This window comes from Oreochromis niloticus, unplaced genomic scaffold, assembly GCF_001858045.2.
Source record: "Oreochromis niloticus isolate F11D_XX unplaced genomic scaffold, O_niloticus_UMD_NMBU tig00000417_pilon, whole genome shotgun sequence".
NCBI classification, from domain to species: domain Eukaryota; kingdom Metazoa; phylum Chordata; class Actinopteri; order Cichliformes; family Cichlidae; genus Oreochromis; species Oreochromis niloticus.
The window spans coordinates 27,887-49,568 of NW_020327160.1; the positions used below are offsets into that span (position 1 = coordinate 27,887).

The 21,682-nt window shown below is 39.7% G+C and overlaps 1 protein-coding gene across 1 annotated transcript in view; it reads left to right on the top strand.

The window, feature by feature from the left end:
• Nucleotides 1–21,682, top strand: part of LOC109200455 (uncharacterized) — a 37,137-nt gene that overhangs the window by 10,171 nt on the left and 5,284 nt on the right. The window contains exon 4 of the mRNA XM_019356028.2: nt 1,126–1,160. Within this exon, the coding sequence (XP_019211573.1) occupies nt 1,126–1,160 (35 nt within the window). The remainder of the gene's footprint in view (nt 1–1,125; nt 1,161–21,682) is intronic.

Genomic DNA, 21,682 nt, shown 5'->3' on the forward strand with positions numbered 1-21,682 from the left:
ATCAAATGTGAGATTTACAAGGAGGGAAAACAGTACACCTCTCTGAACAGTGTCTGGGAGGCTGTGGTTGCTGCTGCACGCAATGTTGATGGTGAACAGATCAAAACACTGACAGAATCCATGGATGGCAGGCTTTTGAGTGTCCTTGCAAAGAAAGGTGGCTATATTGGTCGCTGATTTGTTTTTGAATGTCAGAAATGTATATTTGTGAATGTGGAGATGTTATATTGGTTTCACTGGTAAAAATAAATAATTGAAATGGGTATATATTTGTTTTTTGTTAAGTTGCCTAATAATTATGCACAGTAATAGTCACCTGCACACACAGATATCCCCCTAAAATAGCTAAAACTAAAAACAAACTAAAAACTACTTCCAAAAACATTCAGCTTTGATATTAATGAGTTTTTTGGGTTCATTGAGAACATGGTTGTTGTTCAATAATAAAATTATTCCTCAAAAATACAACTTGCCTAATAATTCTGCACTCCCTGTATAGCTGGACATTATAAATGCCATTCAATATACTCTCTGCTGGTTATTTAGTTTTATTATTAGTCTGATTTACCAGAAGTCCAGCTGTTATGTTTCTATTCTCAACTTGGTGTTCAATAAATTACACAGAAAAATCAACTGAAGCAAAAAAACCCACAAACAAGCCAAAGACTCGATATTAAGGTTTTTTTCAATACCTACAGCATGTTCTAATCGCTCTAATAGGATATTATGGTCAACAGTATCAAACGCAGCACTGAGGTCTAGCAGGACAAGCACAGAGATGAGTCCACTGTCAGAGGCCATAAGAAGATCATTTGTAACCTTCACTAAAGCTGTTTCTGTGCTGTGATGAGCTCTGAAACCTGACTGAAACTCTTCAGATAAGCCATTCCTCTGCAGATGATCTGTTAGCTGTTTGACAACTACTCTTTCAAGGATGTTTGATATGAAAGAAAGGTTGGAGATTGGCCTATAATTACCTAAGACAGCTGGGTCTAGAGATGGCTTTTTAAGTAAAGGTTTAACTACAGCCACCTTGAAGGCCTGTGGTACATAGCCGATTATTAGAGATAGGTTGATCATATTTAAGATCGAAGAATTAATTAATGGCAGGACTTCTTTGAGCAGTTTTGTAGGAATGGGGTCTAAAAGACACGTTGATGGTTTGGAGGAAGTAATTATTGAAGTTAACTCAGAAAGATCAATTGGAGAAAAAGAGTCTAACTTAACATCGATGGTACTAAAAGTAGCTGTAGATAATATTACATCTGTGGGATGATTATTGGTAATTTTTTCTCTAATGATAAAAATTTTATTTGTGAAGAAGTTCATGAAGTCATTACTAGTTAACGTTAAAGGGATTGTTGGCTCAGTAGAGCTCTGACTTTTTGTCAGCCTGGCTACAGTGCTGAAGAGAAACCTGGGGTTGTTCTTATTTTCTTCAATCAGTGACGAATAGTAAGATGTTCTGGCTTTGCGGAGGGCTTTCTTATAAAGCAGCAAACTATTTCTCCAGGCTAAATGATGATCCTCTAAATTTGTGACACGCCATTTCCTCTCCAGCTTACGAGTTATCTGCTTTAGGCTACGTGTTTGAGAATTATACCACGGAGTCAGGTACTTCTGATTTGAGGCCTTAGTTTTCACAGGAGCTACAGTATCCAGAGTCGTACGTAGTGAGGAGGTAAAATTATTAACAAGATAATCGACCTCTGTTGGAGTAGCATTCAGGTAGCTGCTCTGCTCTATGTTGGTACAGGGCATTGAAGATGATAACAGTGGGTGGATTATATTCTTAAACTTAGTTACAGCACTTTCAGAAAGACATCTACTGTGATAAAGTCTACTCTCCACTGCTGTGTAATCAATTATTGTAAATGTAAATGTTATCAGGAAATGATCAGACAGCAGAGGGTTTTCAGGAAACACTGTTAAATGTTCAGTTTCTATGCCATATGTTAAAACAAGATCTAGAGTGTGATTAAAGTGGTGGGTGGGTTCTTTTACATTTTGAGAGAAGCCAATTGAGTCTAATAACAGATTAAATGCCATGTTGAGGCTGTCATTTTTAGCATCTACATGGATGTTAAAATCACCCACAATAATTATTTTATCTGAGCTGAGCACTAAATCAGATAAAAAGTCTGAGAAATCAGAGAGAAACTCTGTGTAAGGCCCAGGTGGACGATAGATGATAACAAGTAAGACTGGTTTCTGAGTTTTACAGCTGGGGTGGACGAGGCTAAGCATCAGGCTTTCAAATGAATTAAAAGTCTGTCTTGGTCTTTCGTTAATTAATAGACTGGTGTGAAAAATTGCTGCCACACCGCCCCTCGGCCTGTGCTTCGAGGTTTCTGGTAGTTAGAATGACTCGGGGGTGTTGATTCATTTAAACTAACATAATCATCCTGCTGCAACCAGGTTTCTGTAAGGCAGAGTAAATCGATTTGTTGATCAATTATTAAGTCATGTACTAACAGAGACTTGGAGGAGAGAGATCTAATATTTAATAATCCACATTTCACTGTTTTACTCTTTGGTTCAGATGTGGATACTGTATTGTTCTTTCTTTGTGATTTTTTTGTTTAAATTTAATATCACTTCCTATTGCAAAATGGGAAGCGGATTTATCAGTTAACTTAGACCAAAACTTCTGGTCTCAGATTTGCTTAAAAACCTGTCATTTAATTAGAAATCCCAGTCTTCATTAATTCAATACAAAAAACTACATAGAGTGCACTATACAGGTCATCGGATGTTCAAGATGGGCTTTATGTCTACCAACAACTGCTCACACTGTCAAACCAATTCACCAGACAATTATATCCACGCTCTTTGGTTCTGTCCACCAGTTCAGAAGTTTTGGCAGATTCTTAATCATTAAACTATCTATACTTGATAAAAAGCTATGTATTGTAAGTGTATATGGTCCAAATGTTGATGATCCCCCATTCTTTCACAGTTTTTTCAGTGCACTCTCTGAACACTTAGATGGCACACTTGTTCTTGGAGGCGCCCTCAACCTTGGACTAAATGAAGAAATGGATAGGCTCAATACAGCAGGAACTCAGCATAATTGGCAGTCCACAAATATAATCAAACAGTATATGAGCGACTTTGGTCTTTGCGATGCATGGCATGCATCCCTTCACCCCACCAGTAAGGAATATACTTTCTTCTCACATGTTCATCACTCCTACTCTCGTCTGGATTATTTTTTGGTCAGCAGCTCACTGCTGAGTGACATTTCAGACACTGAGATTCACCCTATAGCTGTCAGCGATCATGCTCCTGTATCTTTAACACTAATGCACAAGAATAATACTACGCCAAGTAAAAACTGGAGATTTAATACATCACTGCTTAAAGATGAAGACTTTATTAAATATTTTAAAAAAGAGTGGACTTCATATTTAGACTTTAATGACACTCCCGGAACATCAGCTTCTGTTTTATGGGAAGCAGGGAAAGCTGTGATGAGAGGTAAAATAATTTCTTTCTCATCACATAAAAAGAAAAAAGAAAACAAAAATATTCAGGAATTAGAAAAAACCATCAAATCACTAGAAGAAGCCTACGCGTCCCACCAAGATCAGGAAACATTGAACAAAATACGCAAAACAAAACTAGAATTAAATGAGATAATTGATAAAAAAACAAAATTCTTAGTACAAAGACTACGCTTACAAAATTATGGACATGGTAATAAATCCGGTCAATTTCTAGCAAACCAGCTAAAAATAAATAAAGAAAAAACAACTATATGTGCTGTTCAAGATTCATCTGGGAACACAATATATGACCCGAAACAAATAAACAACATTTCCAGGGATTTCTATAAAACGTTGTATTCACCACAAATAAACCCATCTAAAAAGGAAATTGATCAGTTTTTAGACAACATAACTCTCCCAAAATTATTAGACACTCAAGCAATGGCACTGGATTGGCCACTGACATCAGGTGAACTCCAGGAAGCCCTGATACGTATGCCCAATAATAAGGCTCCAGGTCCAGACGACTTTCCTGCAGAATTCTACAAAGAATTCTGGACGATTCTAGCACCAGTTTTTTACAGAACGTTGTTGGAAATCAAAGAAAATGGCAGACTTCCATCAAATATGAATTCTGCAAACATTAATCTCCTGCTAAAACCAGGCAAAGACCCTGTATATCCCTCAAGCTATCGTCCAATATCCCTTATAAATGTAGACCTTAAAATAATCTGCAAAGCTCTCTCAAAGAGATTAGAGAAAATGACCCCCCTCTTAATTCATCCTGACCAAACTGGTTTCATAAAAGGTAGGCACTCATCAACTTTTTTTTTTTTTTTTTTTTTTTTTTAACCTGTCCCGTTTGGTTCTTTTGCCATCAGAATTATTGTCTAAAGGCAAAGAAAGATGCCCAACGGAGGCACTCATCAACTAACACACGTAGATTACTTAATTTGATAGACTACTCATACAGTAAAAATCTTGAAACTACAATATTTTCTTTAGATGCAGAAAAAGCATTTGACAGAGTTAACTGGAAATTTCTATTTGCAACTTTACATAAATTTGGTTTTGGATCTTCTTTCATCAACTGGTTAAAAATATTACATAATTCCCCAACAGCTTGTGTCAGAACAAATGACCAGACATCCTCCAGCTTCTGTCTCCTGAGGGGCACCAGGCAGGGATGCCCACTCTCCCCTTAACTGTTTGCAATTTTTATTGAACCACTAGCAGCAGCAATTAGACAGAATTCAGTAATTAAGAGCATAAAATGCAAGAACGTGGAACATAAAATCAGCCTTTATGCGGATGATGTGTTACTCTTTCTCCAAAATTCACAAACCAATATCTCTGGGGTGATTGAACTGATAAACTCTTTTGCAAGAATATCAGATTACTCAATTAACTGGTCAAAATCTACAGTCCTTCCGATTAATTGCTCCTTCCATAATTCCTCTTCTACTCCACTGCAATCGGGAAATATAAAATATTTAGGTATTAATGTTTCTCCCAAGCTTGCAGATCTAACTAAATTAAACCATATCCCACTTTTAAAGACAGTAGAAGGTGATCTGGCTAGGTGGAAATGTCTACCCATATCACTCATGGGAAGGGTTGCCGCTATAAAAATGATGGTATTACCAAAAATAAATTATTTAATCTCAATGATCCCAACTAAACCGCCACAAGATTGGTTCAGATCTCTGGATTCATATATGTCCAAATTCCTTTGGAAAAATAAGCCCCCACGTATAAGCTTAAAAACACTACAAAAGACAAAGGATAAAGGAGGATTAGAACTACCTAACTTTCAGCACTACTTCTTAGCCAACAGGCTTCAGTTTATCTCTGGATGGCTAAAACATACCCTCTTAGATGAACCTTGGCTAGATGTAGAACAAGCACTTTGCAATAATCTAGAGATTTCAGATCTACCATTTATCAGCTCAAACATCCAACGACATGAATGCTTCAAAAGCATCAACATCAGCTCCTCTCTGACAGCATGGTGGGAGTTTCTGAAGTTGACTGAGTCTTCATTAATCCCATGCAAACGTACACCTATCTGGAACAACCCTGACATATTACAAAACAATAATATGATAAACTTTTCAGATTGGAGTAGTAAAGGAATCAAATATTTAGAACATATATTAGAAGGTAGAGAATTTATTTCATTTGACAGACTAGTTACACAATATGGGATCAACAAGAAAATATTTTTAGAATATCAACAAATTAAATCCATAGTAAAAAAGAGATTTAAACCGGGTCAAGTTGAACTACAAACACCACCAAGTGTGGTTCAATTTCTTACTCTTAAAACCCCCAAATTACTGTCCAAAATATACAGAATGCTTTCTAAAATAGATGAATCAATATCACTTCCTATTGCAAAATGGAAAGCGGATTTATCAGTTAACTTAGACCAAAACTTCTGGTCTCAGATTTGCTTAAAAACCTTTCATCTAATTAGAAATCCCAGTCTTCAATTAATTCAATACAAAATACTACATAGAGTGCACTATACAGGTCATCGGATGTTCAAGATGGGCTTTACGTCTACCAACAACTGCTCACACTGCCAAACCAATTCACCGGACAATTATATCCACGCTCTTTGGTTCTGTCCACCAGTTCAGAAGTTTTGGCGCGAGATATGTGAAGACTTATCAAAGTGTCTGAAATGTAACATTCCAACTTCCCCTTTAGTGTGTTTGTTGGGCAGCTTAGATAATGTCACTCCGGAAAAGAATATAGCCCATATGGTTTTCACTGCCCTATGCATAGCCAAGAAAACAGTCCTCATGAACTGGAAAAATAAAAATAATCTTAATTCTAACCAATATAGAAATTATCTATTAGATCACATTAGTCTTGATACAGCCTCTGCCACCACATCAGATCAATTGCTCTGGGCTCCTTTGATCAGCTCCATCACCTAGTGGGGGTGGGGGGTCTTAGTTTGGTCCCACCTTCACTGTTGTGATTGGTGTGGGGGTAGGGACAGGCTTAGGGCATCGGGGGGTTCCCCGGGAGCATCTTCCTTGGGGGCTCAACCCGGGGTAGCGGTCATGGCCAATTAGGGACTCTGTTGGGTCTTAGGTGACGGTTTCCTCGTGGCTGCGTGCAGCAGGGCTAGGGGAGGGTCTGTGCTGACGGACGTGGGTTACTGACCTGGTAGCCTGGCTGCCCCTGGGTGGGTCCGGGATGGGCGTGAGGTTCTGGGGCGCTCCGTCTCTGGGCTGGGGTTGCTGGGGTTGTGGGCAGGTGGGTGTATGGGGGCTCAGCCCTGGCACAGGGTGCCACCAGTGCATCGAGCCACCTGGGGGCTCTTCAACTGGTGGGGGAGGCTGTTACATCTTGCAGGAGGTCTCCTCTCTCCAGGAACTCTCTCTGCAGGTGGGGGAGATATAGGAAAGGTGGAGGAAGATCTCAGCCTGGGTGTCTATTGTCTCGTGTAGTTTGGAAGATGAGTGGATGATGGGGTGGGTGCAGTTTGTTTATTTGTTTATTCGCTTGATAAATCAATCAAGCGCTAAGCAAAACCCAAAAATCAACCATAAATTCACAGGAAAGTTTTGCTCCCTCCCGGAACAACATTGTGTGGGAATAAGAACCTCAGGTGCTGTAACACCTTTTGTTCCTCCTTGAATTAAATCTCAATCACAGAAAATGCGGCGCTCCGAAGTAAAACTCACACCATTAGTTCATCATTTTCACTCTGTACCACTGCTCCTCACCAGGCTTTGTGAAGCACAGTACACAATTCAGTCGAGGCCCTGAGCCATAAACAGACATCGCGCACAGACATTGTTTTCATAACCAAACTTCTTTAGACCCTGTCCCTTAAATCTACACAAATGCCCTCTGGGTGACATAAAACACATTTAACCAATAAACAATCAATGGCTTCTTGTTGTTGTAACAGATTCTGTATTTGGATGTTTGTGTGCAGCATTTTGCGTATCAGCATAAGCATTCGTTAGTAAAGCATTCTTCATTGCATCAGCGTGTGTGTGTGTGTGTGTATGGATCACTTCTCAGTGAATTGAATCAGCATTTCGATTTAGGTGCGTATGTGTGTCATTTCTCAGTATCAACGAGTGCACATGTGTTCATATGTGGGTTTCTTTTCATTCTGAGTCAGTTTATGTAGATGTGTGTGTTTGTGTGTGTTTGTGTTCATCACTTTCCTGTTCTGGTGTTTTGGGCAAACCACGGCCTGAAGCGTGCCCTGGGGTCCTGCCCTCCTCCATTTCAGCCTGTTTGCCACCCTTGCTGCTGTTCAAAGTTCAGTCTGTCCTGGTTCTGGCCCCAACTCAGGCAATCCTTTTCTCCAGTGTCCATGTTCACCAGAGGTGCAACCTGCATCTTCTCCTTGTCCAGCTCCTCCTGAACCATGCTCAGTTTCTGCTCTGATGCCTTGAGCTCTTACTGAGGGCAGAAACCTCAGAGTCTTTTCCGTACACGTCATATTGAAGTTTATTGATGTTTTCCTTGCTTTGCTCCAAGGCCTTCTGCAGCTCTGCTATCCGGCTCTTCTCAGAGGTCAGCTCCTGGCCGAGCCCCGACACCTGTGCTTTCAGCTTATTTTCTTCTGGTGGTTTTGTCCATTCTGAGGTGCCTCCTGACCTCAGTTACTCCTCCTGTCTCTGGCACGCACGCCCTTTTTGCTGCCCGATCATCTGTGTTGGTCCATCACTGTCCTGAAGCTGTCTGGAAATCTCCCCCGTGTAGTGAAACGGGGCTTGGATTTAACGCTCTCCATCTCTGCTGCATGAGATCGCTTTCCTGCAGCACTGTTGACATTTTCAGGTTGTAGTTGTGGGTCCAGCTGTTGCAGCATTTGGTCAGGGTCACATCAAAGATGGTAGAGGGGAGAGCAGGAGTCCAGGTCAGCCTCGGCTTTCCGGGCCGGCAAAGCAGCTGAAATCAAGCATAAAGAGAAAAAACAAAAACAAAACAAAAATAGACGAACAGGAAAATGATGTTGTGTTGGCTGTGTTATTCAGAGAGGGGAGAAACACCGGGCCAGGCCCTGTGTCAGCCTTCTCTCCCCCTTTTTTTGTTTTTTCTCACCATATAATCAACTCATAACCCACCAAGTTGACAGGACAACACAGGTACATGTTAAAATTCTTAAGATCATGTTTAAAAGCCCAAAAAAGGAATTTTCCTTCATTCAGTAATCACTTGTATTAATCAATCAGCAGAAAACATCTCACAATTTGACTCTTAAGCACCAAATTTGTTGTTTCATCACTGGTTCGTCACACCAGTCTCTTTCTTTTTGAAGTTAAGTTGTTGTCCTGCAACTGTGGTCGCAAATTTTGAAGCCATCCTGATAACCTTCTTCCACCAACAATGTGGAGATCCAAATCCAATTAAAACCAAGACACTCAAAAAGATGCTCTGTAAAAGAGTAGAATTCTTGGAACAGAGTTTAATACACTGAATCATATGAACTGCAGGAAAAATACATACAGACATTTAGCAAGAAAATTACATAGCAGAAAGCAAGCAAAGCAAAACCCCGGGGTGTACAGCCTTAAGCACAGACAGCAGAGCAACACAGAGACGGACAGGTAGCAGCAGCAGGAGGAAAAAGAGCCCTGGGGGTGTCCTCTGGTCCCCTAATATAGGGACCAGTATCGCCGCCCCCTGCTGCTGGGTAACTTTCCCACACGCCCAGCACAGCTGCTGGGGTCAGGTAGCGGCCAAGGTCTTGGCCAAAGGCCAGTCAGGACTCTGAGTACCCCTTGCTCTGGCTTATCACAATAGGTCATGACACGGTCAAAGGTCAGACATTAATCCTAATTATTAAATCTTATACAGCAAGTGGCACAATCTTAAAACATATAATAAACACTTCAGTTTGGGTTCAAAGTGTGTGTGTGTGTGTGTGTGTGTGTGGGTGGGTGATATTTTATCGTGATGTGTTCAGGATCTCTATTACAATGTTACTGTTTTGGTTGTGCTGCATTAAAGATGTTAAATTAATTAATTATTAAGTAAATTATTCAGGAGAACTCTCCCCCTACATTAACTGCCCTGTTACTGTACCAACTTAATAAACCTCGGTGAAGCAAAAATGTCTTGTGCTTAAGACTCTACATGAAAGTTAAAATATATATGTTCAGTGCGCATAGATATATAGAGTATATAGTTACATAGTTATACATATCAAACAAAAATCCACCACATTCCCCCCTGTGGTACCTGGAGGTACCACCTAAAAAGACCCCATAACTAAAGAAGAACAAAAATTGTGAAAACTAATGCGTGCGCTGTTTTTTTGCTAACATATTTTAAAGCAAGCTCTACATAGAACATAAGAATTTGTATAAAGATCCCACACAGTTGTTGCTCAAATGAATAAGCCCTTCCTTCCACCAAAAACCTCACAGTTATCAACATAACATTCTCCCAAGATTCCATTTCTCTTAGTCAATTAATTTAAGACAAATTGATTCATCTTCATTTGCAAATCATGCTACACAGTATCCTAAATAGAATACTCAAGAAACTTAAAAATCAGCCTAATTACAGGAAAATGAAAGTAAGGCATAAAACAGATCAGCAGAGACACATAATACATACATGGATTACACAACACCATAAGTGACATTAAAAATAACACAATTAAACAATTTTTCCCAGTTTTGGATTTCATCTTGGTCAGGTGCAGCTTCTTTTTCTGAACAGACTTCTCAGTGTGGGCTTTGAAATGTCCTTTGTTAGCTTCAAGGTTGACATCTCTCTGCAGCAGCTTCAACCTTTACTCAACTTGTGTCCCTTTTCAGTCCCATATTTCAACTAATTTATGAATCCGAGAAAAGTCTCTTATGGTACTTCTTGACTGCTGGATCTTGCATAGCTTCTAAGAATACTCGAGACGACTTGGTCCTACTCTTGATTAAAGTCAGAGTCGGCGATGGGTAGTAGTTGATCTTGCACATCCATCATTCGGAAGCTAGTTTGGGCACTGTACAGCTCCACCTGGGCTGTAGGCTCTGCAGCAGATTCAACAGCTACTGGATGGGTCATGGCTCAGAGTGTCTGGAGCAGCCTGTCTCACTCCGTTGTCCCCTCACACTCGTCATCAGATCGCCAGCACCTGCTCCAGGACCTCTGCATCTCCGTCTGTTATCCAGAAGCCCTCTCCTCCTGCAGAAAGATAGCTTTGCAGACTGCATTAGTTTTGTTCACAGTTACCTCTACAGGCCCTTTATGAGGACTTATCTATGGATCTTTGTGAGTATGCCATGCAATGTTAGTTGTTTTAGTCTTGTTAGTTCACGACTGCATGCACCTTAGTACTAAAGTTAATATCTGCACCCAGTTAACCTCTTCCTCAACAAATTCCAATTCATTGCTTTATTTTGTGAAGCACTTTGAAATAATTGTCCCAAATGCTGTTATAAAGAGAAAACTTTACTTAGCTATCAGTTCAGGAAGTGCACGGTAAAGCTGCCACAAGTGTACCTAGAGTTGTCCACTTAGCTAGCTCGTCTACCAGGTTGTTTCATTTAGCCATTAAGGTGTCTGTTTTCTGATGATCAAGACATCTAATGACAGCCACAACACCATGGAGCTTTAGGGCGACTAGTAGCTGAGTTACTGCTTCTTCATACAGTATTGGTGCTCTGTTGGCTTCTCTAAGATCTTCTTTGTTCTTAAACACTATTTGAGCACATGTCAAATTTATATGCTGAATTTGGATAAACATTAACTCTGTCACCGGCCAATTCACATTTCATCATTAACACTTTTAGCCCTCTACTTAGTGTTGCTGGCTATATGGCTGATCAAAATTCCCACACCTCTATAGCCGCAGAATTGGAATTTTCAAAGCTAAGTTAGACAATGCAACATTGACCACACAGTTCTTCATGTTGGCAGTAGTTAAACCATCACTCAAAAACCATCACTTGACCCAACTGTCCTAGCCAATTATAGGCCAATCTCCAACTTTCCTTTATGTCAAAAATCCCCACAAGAGATGCTGTAAAATAGTCACAGAGGAATGCCTTATTCAAAGAGTTTCAGTCAGGTTTCAGAGCACATCACAGTATAGAGACAGCTTTGATGAAAGTTAAAAATGATCTTCTTAAGGCCTCTGACAGTGGATTGATCTCTATGTTCGATACTTGTGACCATAACATGTTATTCTAAGAATACACAAGACTAACCATTGAGCTTCACAAGGTTCACACCAGGATCTATTTCTGTTTGTATAACACATGCCTCCTTCAGGTAATACCACAAAAGTCACAACATACCTTTGCCGTGCTAAAGACACTCTCTCTCTCATCCATCCATGAAGCCAGGCAACACACACCTGTCAGTCAACCTAAAGGAATGCTCTGAATGGCATTACCTTGGTCTCCATTAACACTGTGAGGTTTCTTGGAGTAATTTTTTAAATCCCAATATGCACTAATATGCACTTTTTAAGGACTGCTTTCTTCAATTTCTGCAATATCTCTAAAGTCCTGTCCCAGAGTGATGCTGGAAAACAAGTTCATGCATTTATTACTTCTAGGCTGAGCTATTATTATTATCAGGTTGTGGTAAAAACTCCTTAAAAAGCATTCAACTACATCAAAATGTTGCAACATGAATATTGAAAGGGACTAGAATGACAGAGTATATGCTTCTATTGACTTCTCTTCATAGAAATCTGTTTGTTTTTTTTTATTCACCATCCTGCTCCTATAGTACTGTCTCTCCCCACTTCACTCTCAAACTTTAGGCTTACTAGAATATTTAAAAGTAGAATGGGAAGCCAGGCCTCCAGTTTTTAGGTCTCTCTTTTGAGTTATTATTAGTTATTATCAATCTCTGCCTCTCCTACACAACATGTTTTTAGTCCTGTCTCCTTCTCCTTACTCAGCTGGTCGCAGCAGATGACCACTCCCCCCTGTGCCCAGTTCTACTGGGCATTTATTCCTGTTAAAAAGGGAGTTCCTCCTCTCCAAATTTCTTGCTAAAAGGGGGTCGGATAAATAATTGTGTTTTAATGTTTTATTTTTGCAGTTTATCCTTAGATAATAATGTGCCTTTAGATGACTGGCATCATAATTTCATGCCTGTTCAACCTTGAGTTGAGTACTATACAGCTTGACAGTCTTTGTTCTTATAGAAATAGCCATTGAAAAGCTAAAACAGCTGTATTAGACTACTCATACAAATTTTCATGCATGGGTTGTTCATAGACAGTAATCATAAGAAATTCCCTAATTGGATCTTGTTACACATTTTGGTGGTGGACTCTGAGGCAGACAATTACTTCACACCCCATTTTCCTTAACTTGAGTGATAGTAAATTTTGGATCATAAATAATACATGTAACTGGTATTATGTTTACAATACACCTGGTTGGCCATGATGAACATTGAGACCTCCTGAAAAACAAACAGTGCTAATTGCAGGGTAAAAGGTCTACTTCAACAGTTTGTAAATTTGGATTGTACCTGGTCAATAGTTGCTCACCTATGAAGATTTAATCATGCTGACTCAACTCTGCCTTACCTTAATCTTCTCAGTTTGCCCCATACCAATGAAATGTTCTTCTCTTTCCTTTTAGTTGCCAAGTGCCGGGTCAGACTGCATGTCCTTCCTCAGTGCTTCAAATTCTACCTTTGCACACTGTAACTAGAATAGAACTAGAATAGAGTCATTTAGCTCTGAAGTTTTTGCTAGAATATGCACTTGAGTAATTTAAATATGTCAATCCACAGACAACTGGACCCTGCCACACACTGGAAAGAAAATTTATGCCCCATGTTTCTAAATTGAGGTTTGCCCATTTTTATAGGGGATCAGGCTTTAGCCTCTTTCCCTCCAAAATATCTGATAATTTAGATTTTCTCTTCTGTTTTTTATTCATTCTTTGGGAGAGTTAGCAATTTAGCTCTGCTAAGCTATATGTTTCCCCCCCCTTTTCCCAATGCAGTTAAGATTATGACAGAATCCTTCGCTGCTTTCTCCTCCACACTGCATTAATTTTTATTTTTCTTCCGTTTGAAAGGAACTACAAATCGCACACACTGAATTATCGCACTATGGATGGTTTAGTGCTGCACGTTTAGAGCTAGCATCTTACTATTAGCATCAACACATGAACTGAGGTAGCTGCCACTGGTCTATATGTAGCTGCACTGAAAAAGATAAAAGACAGATTATTTGTCATATCTGCATACAGATTTACACATATGTACACATTTGCACCCACACAGTTACATACATGTCAGGAGGATACCCAAGAGCAGTGTACCAGGGTCAGAAACAGCAGATGTTTAAATTTCTCATTTTGTGTTACCAGGGATCCTGAGTTTCATCAGTACCCCAACTTTTAGTAAATCCCCATGTGTACGTTTCATCCCTTCAATAATGCAATGCTCATAAGGTGATTAATAACTTCTCTAAGTTTACTTATCTGTCCCATGCCCTACTGGGGTTCTAATGCTCTGTGTGTATCTGGTCTAGTGTCAATGGGAGTCATGTCTGCACCCTTTATGTATTAAACTTTCCTAATCTTAAATAATATTCTAATGTAAGAGTGTTAGTGATGAATATATTTTTAATAATCTCCCATCTAATGCTTTCATGTGGCCTAGTTCTTATTATTTGTGTTCTTTTTCTACTGGGAGAGTAACATAAGGAGTGGAGCCCAGGGCTTTAAACTTATTAGTTTGTTGGGAGCATTACTGATGCAGCTGCTTCATGTTGTTCACTGCAGATATCATGGATAGTTAGGTACTCTGGTATCAGTCACAGTCCATGTACTGAAGGTTTCTCTTGGCAGTAAATTCCTTGTTGTTATGATGCTGCCCACATTCCTCTTGGCCTTCTCCAGGAACATCCACACAGAGAACATCCCAGATGCAGACGATGTTGGTTCTTAGAGGCCACCGACTGTCAGTCCTCAGCAGATTGATGAGCATGTCAGCTGACTAAAAGTGTGTTTTAATACACTTTTCCAGCCCTCTGCAGATACAGTCTTTCATTGGACTCGAGGAGACTCGGTTTCATGAATTGTGGATCTTCACTTGGACACTCCTCTCTGGAGTTCCTGGGCTTTCACATGTGCCAGCCATTGGATGTCGTCATCCAGCTGACTCCTCCTCTCCACCCTTGTGCAGGCCTCATTAGTGACGTAGGCCTTCGCAGTGCCAGTGTTGCTCTTCTCCACAGGCTCATGGCCTGGTGTCTTTCACTGGTGATCTGTGTTTCTCCCCTTCAGTTGGTGAGCTCCTTCATCTGTAAGGAGTTATTTCCTTTTTTTTTTTCATAGCAGGAGAGCCATTGCTTCGAGTATGTGCATACATCAGTTAGTTAGTAACTGTTTTCATTTGCTCCACTTTTTTTTTCTTTTGCCTGTGAGCTCGACCTCATGTTACTCTTTGTTATCTTACTCCTGGTCTTTGAATTCTCCTATTTAGCTTCCTTTCCTCTGACTCACAGCTTTCTTTGTCCCACCTGTCTAATCACTCTTCACTCTTCGGTTCCTTTATCTAACTTCCTACATCTCAGACTTTCTCATGTTTACTTCTCCTCTTCTAAGCCATAATCACTTTTGTCGTGGTTTTTTTAATACAAAGGCTCAACTTTTGATTTCTCCTTATTGCATTTTAGGTTAATGTGTTTTATTTCTAATTACCAGCTTTTGCTGGAACAAAGGCTCTGTCATCCCCTCCAAACCCTGCTCCTGTGTATCTCCACCTGCATGATGCACACTGCTTATTCAGGGAGCTTTCTGTTTCCTACTGGCAGCAGAGATTTATCTATATTTGCTTTTATTTTTCTTGTAAAACTAAAACAAGATCATAGGGGCTTTATTATCATATACAACAGTTTTATGTTTTTCTGCTCAACTTTCCTGTAAGTGACAAGCTGCAGCTGTGGGATTAACCCTGTCACTATTCAAAACCCTGATTACTGAAACAATTACCCCCAAATTTTGTCACAATACCTATTAAACTTGACAAATTAAAAGCAATAGTAATTTTGCATATGTAAGAATTACCATATTGCATTTGCTAAACACAGCATTTTGCAAGTTATTCCTTAAATGTATAAAGTGCAGTTTATTTATTTATTTACTTTCTTGGATGGTAAAAATCACTCTGATGTTTTGGGACTCTTAAAACTTAAATATTTCCTGATTCAAGCCTGACACTCGAGGCCCCAAAGGGTTAAGGCCCTTTTATGTCACGCACCTCTGAAGCTCTTCTAAATATTATTTCTCTTATAGCTATAGGAGAAGGATTACACACAGTCTGACCAGCATCAAGGCAAATGTTTTAGATACCAATGATCCCTTTAATAATCCCTTCCCCCATACAATATCTAATCATGCTTTTATTTTTATTTTTGATCAGCATTTCTAATGATCCACAGCTGCAGGTTAACCAGCCATGCACCCCACAACTTTATTTCTGTTGTTTCTTTTCCCAAGCAAATAATCTTTTTCTTTAGATTTAACCTTTTTTTTCCCCTCTCTACAGTGCTTGAGTGTAATCACTTTGCATTCTTACCTACTCTTCCTCTCATTTTACTATTACACTTAATTGCATTATTTATTACATCTTTCTAATTACTGTCTTGTTATTGTTACCATTACACTCTAATCAGTTGTCATTGTATTTAGGCTTTTTGTTTACTCACTGAATTATACCATTCTCAATTCTTTCCACTACTTCTCTACTGTTAAGTCTTATGCGCCTCTGTCATTCAGTTCTGTCTTACTTCCCTGTTCCTGTTTTAATAGTTTGTTATATTTATTTTAATTTACCTGAGAACCAGTTTACTGGCCTTATCATTTTCCTCCCAGGTGTTTCTTCTAATATTTTATTCTCAAATTTAGAGCTTTTTTCTTCCTGTTCCTCACTGTAATGGGCACTATTCTTTTTACATTTTTGTTGTTTTTTGTTCATAGTACTCAGCATTTGATCACTTGTTTAAGCATCTTAACTGATGTGGGCCGCAAACTTTACAAACAAGTTACATCTCTTTTTTTTTTCTTTTTTAAGCAAACAATTTTGCTTCCTGTCTCAGGTGACTCCTCTGAGCTTCGCACAAGCTCCCCATAACAATAACCTCTTTGAGACATGCAGGTCAGTCTTTTACTCTTCTGCTAACACACTTGCATTTGGCTTAGATCACTTGAAAGCCTGTGCACTGGTCAAGGGCACTCTTGGCAGGATGTCGGGGCCCACCCCACACACTCCATAGTCAGAGCAACTTGAGCCAGCTACACCCTGTGACGCTGTTTACAGGCCGCCTCCTGCAGCAGTGGCTGAGCTGATGTGAGCTCTCTCAGTACAACACTTTTCCTTTTCTCTGCTACTGTCTCCCTCTGCCACACTCAACAGGCGCTAAACTTTACTTGAAATTGTTAAGTCACAATCTCTGACTTATTAAACCACCATTTCCAACAAAACTCTTCTATTTCACTTCACTATTTTCCATCCAGTGATTTTAGCTCTTATACTCTGGGTTTAATACATCAGTTAGTTGCATTTAAACCCTGTCTACCTTCTTTTCTCTTCCCAACTACTTATTTGTGATGGCAGCATTTTAAACAGATCTCTAGCAGGTGTCTCTTATTGTTAATTTGTTCATTATTTGTCCTCATGACCACTTCACCCCACATGTCAGCCTATTTATTCTGAACTCCTCTAAGCTTCACACAATTTATTTCCAACAATCATTCATTTCACATCATATTACTCAGGTGCCTCTTGCACTCTCTGTATGCTTTTGGGCGAGTTCATGAGCCCTCTGCAGAACTTTCTAACAAAGGCAAAACTTCATGCAAACTCTGAGACATTATTAGATTCTTTTACAACTGCATTTTACTGAGATCGATTTATGGATGCTCTTTTGACTCTCTTATCTTCATTGTAGCCCAAACATGTTCTTATTATTTAGTCTCTATCTCTCCCTCTTTACTAAGATGTTCAGATGGTCTTAGATCATCACCACTACCGTCTATATTTCTCCAAACACAACACAAACCTCCCTATTTCATTTATTATTTGTTTGTGTGATTTATTTACTTTCCCTCTAATTATTTTAGGCCTGGGTTTTATCCCAGCTATGTTTTATTATTAGAATTAATTTATAGTTCTCATTCTTACTGTTATTAGTTTGGATATGTTATAATTTAGCTCTAGGTTAGGTTATCCGTTTTTATTTTTTTACTTTAGTCAAGCAGCTCTATTTCCAATTTATTTAACTTTTGGTCATACTTTTATTAAGCTAATAATCCAAAAAAGTGCCTGCAATCCCTATTTACTCATTATCCCTATTTTGGCAATTAATATCTTCTTTTACTGAAATTTACCCACAAATTTTCCACCTTACTTCATATTGCTGCTTGACAAATATTATTTCTACAGATCTTTGTGTTTAAATTCCTTAAACAACAACATTATATTTCAGCAGCAGTGTCTATTTTCCTCTTTATATTCAACAACTCTTAATTTTTGCAGACTTATCTCTTTTCACTGCTCTGATGCTCCTCTCACTCCTCCACATACCGTAGGGATGATTCACAAACTGCCTGCAGACACAGCGCTCTGCAGCACAGAGAGCTCAGTTTTTTAGTCTCTCAAATCAGTCCCTCTACAACTTTTTACTCATCTGCCTACTAACTTCCCTTTTCCGTACTTATTTATCAAAACCCACCCCTTACGCGTATTCCTCTTATTTACAGCAAGAGTTATTTTAAGCAATATTTACAGCAATACATGGTTATACTCTAGACTACTACTTAGCAATATTTACAGCAGCGATTATACTTAAGGGTTAGTAACAGCTATTTACATATTTACACTTGGGCCGAAGGTGTCGCCTTTCATACAGCGACGCGCGCAGTTCATCTAGCCCGTCCAGACCGGTGGACTCGAAAGCCCTCAGAATCCCACTGCGAGCCCCAAGTCCCCGCGTTACTTGCTAGGAATTTATCTCCAAAAATCCCCCAAAGCCCGAGCAGACCTGACTACCTAGCAGTTCACTTGGGTTAACTAGGTTAACCAATTAAATGGTTAGTTAGCCTATGTCACCTTATCTGCCTAAATGGATAACTAGGTTTCCAGCGGTAACCACCTTGAGGGTGCCGACATATATTTCACTTTTCATCACTTTTCATCACTTCAACTTTTTACTTCTGCGGAACTTACGCCTATTCTTCAGATGCACTAAAGAATAGCAGAAAAATAAACCCAAACTCCCCCAACACAGCCCTGGAGTCGTACTCCAGCACCGGGCAGAGCAGCCTTTCACACACACAAACCCCAAACACAGACACACACACACACAGCGCTCACTCACACTCCCCCTGCGGGTCACACAAGTTACAGGAATAACACACACACATATGATCCAGTATTAAACACTACTCCTTCAGCATCTGCAACTAACATTATTTTTTACAGTGTAACACTTTATCACTTAGAATAACAGCGACCATTTGATTAAAGTCCTTTTCAAGGTTAGGTGAAATCTACTTGGAGCCAAGGTGGGAACCCCCCTTCTGCACTCAGACAACACCAACATTGAGCAGGAAAAAAACTCTGCTTACCTTATTATAGCGGCCGCTTGGTGTTCTCTGATGTGCAAGGCTTTGGCATTCCCCAAGGCTCCCAGCAATCACCTTAATTCCTTGTGCCTTCGTACGTCGCCAATTTTCGTCGCAAATTTTGAAGCCATCCTGATAACCTTCTTCCACCAACAATGTGGTGATCCAAATCCAATTAAAATCAAGACACTCAAAAAGATGCTCTGTAAAAGAGTAGAATTCTTGGAACAGAGTTTAATACACTGAATCATATGAACAGCAGGAAAAATACATACAGACATTTAGCAAGAAAATTACATAGCAGAAAGCAAGCAAAGCAAAACCCCGGGGTGTACAGCCTTAAGCACAGACAGCAGAGCAACACAGAGACGGACAGGTAGCAGCAGCAGGAGGAAAAGAGCTTTGGGGGCGTCCTCTGGTCCCCTAATATAGGGACCAGTATCGCCGCCCCCTGCTGCTGGGTAACTTTCCCACACGCCCAGCACAGCTGCTGGGGTCAGGTAGCGGCCAAGGTCTTGGCCAAAGGCCAGTCAGGACTCTGAGTACCCCTTGCTCTGGCTTATCACAATAGGTCATGACACGGTCAAAGGTCACACATTAATCCTAATTATTAAATCTTATACAGCAAGTGGCACAATCTTAAAACATATAATAAACACTTCAGTTTGGGTTCAAAGTGTGTGTGTGTGTGTGTGTGTGTGTGGGTGTGTGTGGGTGATATTTTATCGTGATGTGTTCAGGATCTCTGTTCCAATGTTACTGTTTTGGTTGTGCTGCGTTAAAGACGTTAAATTAATTAATTATTAAGTAAATTATTCAGGAGAACTCTCCCCCTACATTAACTGCCCTGTTACAGTACCAACTTAATAAACCTCGGTGAAGCAAAAATGTCTTGTGCTTAAGACTCTACATGAAAGTTAAAATATATATGTTCAGTGCGCATAGATATATAGTGTATATAGTTACATAGTTATACATATCAAACAAAAATCCACCACACAACCCAGAGAGTTTATTTGTTAGTAATGGATAAACTTCATCATTTAACAACAGGTGTATGTTAATTTTCGCTGCTCTAACCTTGCTGGAAAATCTTCATGTGTTCATGAGTGTAAGCTGTTTATTAATTGCGTGTGTGTGCATTTGTAGGTGGGTTATTTTAACTTTTTTCTCAAACAAGGCATTTCTCTAACAGGTGCCTTTCTCATACATTTCTCTGGTTGTGTGTGTGTTTTTTATATGCCTCTTTTGCAGTGTTTCAGACTCCTTCACAATTCTCCAACTTAAGCAATCAGTGTTCTTTCCCAAGATTGCTACCCCAAATTTTGATTTCCCACCTTAAATAACAGCATTTAGAGCTTGCTTGTGAGATTCAGGGACACATGGTGCCATCAACAATTCAGCCAAAAACTTGCCTGAACATCTCCAGTGATGGCAACCTATAACTTTCTTCCGACCGCTGCATGTGGAAAATTGGTCCAGGTCTGCTTGCACCTGCAGATACCAAAACTGAGACATTTTCATTATTATCATCAGTGTTTCACTGACCCATTTCTCTTTCTCCGGTCAGAAATACCAATTTATATCATGTATTTAAGTGTTCATGTTAATGTTGAGTGTAGGCTGCTACTTTATTGGATATGTATTTTATAATCAGGTTTAATTCATGCATCTTTTCACTGAGCTGTGGATTCAAACTGTCTCGCTTCTGATACTTTCCAAAAATAATTAAACATGTAACAATTTGTGCATGTGTGTTTTCTATTCATTACTGTAACTGTTAGTTAGTTTCTCTCTTTATTTTACCTTCTTTTGTTTACCTCTTTGTTGTGACGTGGTGGACGTCTCTAAACCATCATAAGTTCAGCCTTCAATTTCAATCCAATTATATCCTGTACGCCCGCCCTCGAACTCGTCCAGGCTTGAACTCTGACTGGTCCCTGTCCCTTCTCTTCTCACAGTGTCCTGTGTGGCCTTAAAATCTCCAGCAAATACAGTCACCAATTCAGTGGTTTCTTCTTCTCTTTTTCTTCTCTGTTGATCTTTCAGTCTTTTCTTGTCGGTTGACTCCCAGCATGGCAAATATCACGTCCAGTGCCTTCAAACAGTCATGTCACTTGTCAGGTTTCCAGCTTGAGATTCAAAGCTCATGTTCCATCAGGTGTGTTCAGACATGCTGCTGCTTGACCCTTCAGTGTTATAGATCAGTTGCACTGTCTTTTGCCTGCTGTTCACTCTTCACGTCCACAATGTTCTGTCTGCTTCTTCTCAGGGTGGGGACAAAGTGAGAGGTCAAGCTGTAAAATTTTAAGCCAAAGCCTGGCCTGTTTGTCGTCCCAATTCTGTTAATCTATCCTTTTCCGCTGTGCTCAGGTTTCCAGGTTGAGAGACATCCACCTGTATTAACACACTCAAACATTCAATTAGTATTTCTTTACTTAAAACATCCATTTGCTTCATCCGCCTAGATTTTACTCTCTCTCTCTCTGGGTGCATACTTCACACAGTCAGGCAGTTGCCTTTTATGGGCATGCAGAGTTCCTGTCACACACACACAGCTACTCACACCCAGCAGCTGCAAGGCCGTCTTCACGT